At 52.4% G+C, this 6,000-nt stretch overlaps 1 protein-coding gene across 4 annotated transcripts in view; it reads right to left on the bottom strand.

The window, feature by feature from the left end:
* Positions 1-379: 379 nt before the first annotated feature.
* Positions 380-6,000, bottom strand: part of LOC144132422 (protein VAC14 homolog) — a 109,760-nt gene continuing 104,139 nt past the window's right edge. For all 4 annotated transcript variants that reach the window (XM_077664826.1, XM_077664825.1, XM_077664828.1 and 1 more), the window contains one exon: positions 380-1,160. Coding sequence is in view for 2 of the 4 variants with exons in the window: in XM_077664825.1 (XP_077520951.1) it covers positions 1,111-1,160 (50 nt within the window). In the remaining 2 variants the exon portion in view is untranslated. The remainder of the gene's footprint in view (positions 1,161-6,000) is intronic.

Below are 6,000 nucleotides of genomic sequence, written 5' to 3'. Positions count from 1 at the left end.
ACGCTGTAGTGAATCAACGCACCATGTAGAATTTTACAACCTTTCCTGTCTTTGTCTATATGTAACTTCCGCCGCCTCTGGTAGTGTGCGCCGGACGTTTAACATACATGCACCAAGCAGCCATTGGTCATCGTATCTTGTAATTCCACTCCCTCAGCAAGGATTCCCAATTTAGATGATTCAGCCAGTGTACGCTTCACAGAAATTTTTTCTGAATATTTTCGCGCCCACTTCTCTTGAGGGGCGTTTTATGGTTATTTGTGCACCACTCCAGCACTTGCTTGCTTCTGCCTACATCCCATCTTGGTTAGCACCATTGGGGTGCAATGACACTAGAGAGAGAGTGTTGAACGATCCAGAACATTCTACAATTCACTCATTCAATAAATACGCCAGACTTTTATTTACGCCTTTATAAATTGCACTGCACATAAAAATTCACCCCTTTGTAATGCGAAACTTGCGATAAGGCAGCTGTATAAGCCACGACATGTGACAGCCACTCAAAGTGGCAATTAGAAAATGTGACAGAGTCCATCACAGCTAAAAGAGAGCACAAATTTTTATAAGTTATACATTATTCCTTGTTTCAGCAAACAGGTTGCACAACTTAACATGCTCACAGGCACATATATTCAAAATTAGCTTTTCCAAGCACATGAAAATCATAAAAAAATGTGTGTTCCCATCACAAACAGGAGAAGCAAAAAGGCCTTCCGCAGACAGGAAGCTTGGAATGGGATTCAAGTTTTTTTTCTTTTTCGGTACAAAATTCTTGCAAATCCTACTACTCATCATCCACCGAATGTGGTTGCAACCACAGTTCATCTTCATTCATAGCTGGCTATTTACAGGAAAAGAGTGAGCAATAAAAAGGAAAAGCTACAATTTTCTAGAAATCCTACAGCCACAGTATGATGGTAAGCGTTGTTCCCCTAACCACTTCTAAGCTGCTCCAAGAACTGCTGCTTTGCTGACAGCATTCCAAGTGACGTGACACCAAGGATTGAACTGTCAGTACAATGTTCAGCATGAATACATGGGGGCAGCATGTGATGATTGGCGAAACATGTGGTGGTGAAAAAAAGTGATGCCTAAGTCGAGGCCATGTCATGCCTGGTGTATGGAGTCCACCACACCACTGAGCCGCAGTATTTGGTCTGCAAAGGAGTAAAGCACAGCAAATCATCAGATTAGCAGCAAAGGTGGTGAAAACACTTAAACACTTCATCATCAACGCCACCAGCCTATGTCCGCTCAAGGACAAATACCTCTCCCGTTTCCTCCGATTAACCCTGTCCTGTTCCGCCTGCGGCCACCTTAGCCCACGAACTTCCTAATCTCATCCTGTGACTCAGTGGTTAGCATGCTCGGCTCCTGAGCCGGATGAACGGGGTTCAATTCCAGCCGTGGTGGTTGCAATTCGAGGGAGGAAAAATGCAAAAGGTGCCCGCATACTGTGCGACGTCAGTACATATTGGCGCGTGCTCATGGGAGCGCGCCGACGATGAAGACGAAGTGTGCGTGTGCCGGTGGACAAAGACGAAGTGTGTGTGTGTGGTTCGGGCAGCCATCTTGTGAGTTCCCTGCTGTGCGCTGGACTTCGCTGAGACTGTGATCTGTGCCGGTCCTGTCTTCGTTACATTTTTGGTGGAGGTGCGGAGTATCGATCCCCGTACCCCCGAGTATCGATCCCCGAGAACCACGAGACGTTTCCTTCTTGGGAACGGTTCCGTAGCCAGTTGCTGGCGACCTACGTCAACACCGACCGTCGGGAACAAGCTGAGTCTGCACTGCAGTCAAGGAACCAGCGACCCAATGAGAGCGTTGCAATGTATTATGAGGACATGACACGACTGTTCAGAAGGGCGGATCCAAACATGGCCGAGGACAAGAAAGTGCGCCACCTGATGCGCGGGATAAAAGAAGAACTGTTTGCTGGGCTTGTGCGAAACCCACCTAACACCACTTCGGAGTTTCTATCGGAGGCCACTACCATCGAAAAGACCCTGCAACAACGCGCCCGCTATTACAATCGCGCCGTGAACACCGTATCAACTGCCGACTTTGCGCCAGCCTCCAGCGACTCCGCTGACACCCTTCGGGAGCTGGTTCGATCTATCGTCAAAGAAGAGCTGCACAAAATGCGCCTCTCTGCCCAATCGCAGCCGCAGTGTCCATCGTTAGCACAAATTATCCGAGAGGAAGTGCAGCAGGTGGTTCCTGAACCTGTTGCCCCTGCTGCCTTTACACCGACGCCCCCGCGCCAGACGTACGCGTCGGTACTCCGACAGAACTGCGACCTCGACCCTTGGAGCACCAGCCCATCTGCATCTGCTTTCCAGCCGCGGCCCCCACCTGTCCCTGTGTTGCCCGAAGCCAGGCTGCGGAAGACGAACGTGTGGCGGGCACCTGACCAGCGGCCCCTTTGCTACCACTGCGGTGAGGCTGGCCATATCTTGCGGTGGTGCCCTTATCGTCGAGCTGGAATTCGCGCATTTCATCCGCGAGTCCCCTGTCCGCCCAATGGCGAACGGTCCCGCGAAATTGAGGAGCACCTGTCAACGCGCCGGGATCACACTCACACTGATTTCCCTCGCCCTGACTACCGCCCACCAACCTCTACCCGCTATCGTTCGCCGAGTCCCCGTCCTTCGACAAGCCGTTTCAGCCGCTCACCGAGTCCTCGCCAGGGAAACTAGACCCAGCGGCCTGCGGAGGTAAGGCCGCTGACGAGCGAACAGCCGAACATCCTCCATCGCGTTCCCGACCAGACGACGGCTATCAAACGAGGACACGTGACGATCACAAAGGATGTGCAGCTTCGAACTTATTGGTCGATATCGACGATTTAGCGGTTACGGCATTGGTTGATACGGGAGCGGACTATTCGGTTATGAGCAACGAGCTAGCAAAAGAACTGAAGAAAGTTTTAATCGCGTGGACTGGGCCTCAGATTCGCACAGCTGGTGGGCACCTAATTACCCCTGTTGGCCGGTGTACGGGGAGAGTTACAATCGACGGATTTATTTACGTTTGTGACTTTGTTGTCCTACCTCACTGTTCGCGCAATGTCATTCTCGGCCTGGACTTTTTACAAGCTAACGGCGCCGTTATCAATTTACAAGAACCGCGCGTGACGTTTTCGCCGACGCAAGCAATTGAAATAGCCGACCCAGACGACTCCAGGATACCCGCCCTGCATATTGCTGCTGATGACGTGACGGTGCCTCCGCGGTGCAGCATGATGGTCCCCGTGCAAAGTGACTCGCCCGGTGATCGAGACGTTATGGCAGAGAGAAACGTCAGCCTTCTACTCGAGAAAGGAATCTGCGCTGCAAGAGGGCTTGTTCGCTTACGGGATCGCTCTGCGACACTCTTGATCACCAACTTCGGAACAGAGTTCCAGCCTATTGCGAAAGGAACGGCCGTCGCATACGTTACCGACTTCGTTGAGCCCGCAGAAATATGTGCTCTGGAGCTACCGTCGCTGGACGGACGCGATGCAGCAACCGTTCTGTCTACCGTGGACATTAATCCCGGCTTGTCGGTGGGTCAGAAGCAGCGCTTGTTAGAGCTCCTACACGATTTCGCAGAGTGCTTCGCCACGACATCAAAGGTAGGGCGCACCCCGGTAGCCAAACACCGCATCATCGTCAACGAGGAGACTAGCCCCATATCCCAACACCCGTACAGAGTGTCGCCGGTGGAACGGGAGGCTATACGATCCCAAGTGCAAGAAATGCTTGCAGACGACGTAGTCCAGCCGTCCACGAGCCCCTGGGCTTCGCCTGTGGTATTGGTGAAGAAAAAAGATAACACCTTGCGATTCTGCGTCGATTATCAGAAGTTGAATCGTGTCACGAAACGCGACGTTTACCCCCTTCCACGTATCGACGACGCCTTGGATCGACTGCGTGACGCTAAATATTTTTCTTCACTCGACCTTAAGAATGGCTACTGGCAGATCGAAGTGGACGAAAGGGACAGAGAGAAGACAGCGTTCGTGACACCTGACGGCCTTTATGAATTCAAAGTGCTACCCTTTGGACTCTGTTCTGCGCCAGCAACCTTCCAACGCATGATGGACACCGTTCTTTCTGGGCTGAAATGGCAGACATGCCTAGCGTACCTTGATGATGTTGTCATTTTTGCTCCTAGCTTCGAGGAACACCTCAACCGGCTGCGAATGGTGTTACAGGCGCTCCGTTCGGCACAGTTGACGATAAAGCCACAAAAGTGTCACTTCGGTTTCGAAGAGCTCAGTTTTCTTGGTCACGTGATAAGCGCTGACGGAGTCCGTCCTGACCCGGAGAAGACTGCCGCTGTGGCACAGTTCCCGCGCCCAACCAACAAAGTCCTTTCGTAGGTTTCTGGGCCCCTGTGCCTATTACAGACGTTTCGTTGAAAACTTTTCCACAATTGCCGAGCCCCTTACAATGCTTACTAGAGACAATGTATCTTTTGTGTGGCATGATGATCAGGAATCTGCCTTCAACGAGCTACGCAGCCGCCTACAAACTGTCCCAATACTCGCCCATTTTGATGAACGAGCTGCCACTGAAATTCATACTGACGCCAGCAATGTTGGTCTCGGCACTATTCTCGTTCAGTGGCAGGATGGCAACGAGGAAGTCATAGCGTACGCCAGCCGCTCCCTCTCAAAAGCAGCGGCAAACTACTCTACCACAGAGAAGGAATGCCTTGCGGTAGTGTGGGCGATTAGCAAGTTCCGACCATATCTCTATGGTCGCCCGTTTCGAGCAGTCAGTGACCATCATTCGTTATGCTGGCTAGCCAATCTCAAAGACCCTTCGGGACGGCTTGCGAGATGGAGCCTTCGCCTCCAGGAATACGACATCACGGTAGTGTACAAGTCCGGCCGTAAGCACAATGACGCCGATTGCTTGTCACGTGCACCTGCCGATGTTGCTCCGGCCGAAACGGAGGACGACATCCCGTTTTGTGCTCTCGTCACGTCGTCCGATATGGCCCGGCGTCAACGGGCTGACTCAGAGTTGCGTCCGCTCATCGAGCATCTGGAGGGCCTTAACGTCGCTGTTCCGCGGCTTTTCGTTCGAGGTTTGGGTTCCTACAGTCTCCGAGATGGCGTCCTTTACAAGAGGAACTTCGCCCATAACACGGAAACCTTTCTTCTGGTTGTGCCATCCGAACTCCGTCCAGAAATCTTGCACGCCTGCCACGACGAGCCATCGGCTGGCCATTTGGGTGTTACGCGGACGTATGCCCGCATTCGTGCGAAGTATTACTGGCCAAAGTTGCTCTCATCAGTCCAGCAATATGTGAGGACCTGCCGTGACTGCCAGCGACGAAAGACACCACCAGTTAAACCCGCAGGGCTTCTCCAGCCCATCCCGCCGCATACAACACCTTTCCAACAAGTGGGCATGGACTTGCTGGGCCCATTCCCATTGTCTTCCTCTGGGAACAAATGGATTGTTGTGGTGACGGACTACTTAACGCGGTACGCCGAGATACAGGCGCTCCCCCACGCTAGTGCTGCAGAAGTGGCTCAGTTTTTTATGACATCAATCGTCTTGCGTCACGGTGCGCCATCAGTCGTCATCACGGACCGTGGAACCGCCTTTATGGCGGCATTAATGCAATCTCTCTTCGAACTCACCCACACCAGTCACCGGAAGACAACAGCCTATCATCCCCAAACAAACGGCTTGACTGAACGCCTCAACCGGACGCTTGCAGACATGCTTGCTATGTATGTCGACGTTGAGCATCGTACGTGGGACGAAGTTCTTCCTTATGCAACCTTCGCCTACAATACGGCAGAACAGGAGACTACCCGTCTTACACCTTTCCAGCTGGTCTACGGACGGTGTGTCACTACCATGCTGGATGCTATGCTACCCGCTGCTCACAACGACGGAGACATCAGCCCCTACGCTGACGTTTACACATTCGTCCAGCGGGCTGAAGAAGCCCGCCAACTCGCAAGGTGCCGGATTCGACATCAACAACAAC

Source organism: Amblyomma americanum, chromosome 5 (genome assembly GCF_052857255.1).
Source record: "Amblyomma americanum isolate KBUSLIRL-KWMA chromosome 5, ASM5285725v1, whole genome shotgun sequence".
NCBI classification, from domain to species: Eukaryota; Metazoa; Arthropoda; class Arachnida; order Ixodida; family Ixodidae; genus Amblyomma; species Amblyomma americanum.
This window is presented reverse-complemented; position numbering and strand designations above follow the sequence as displayed.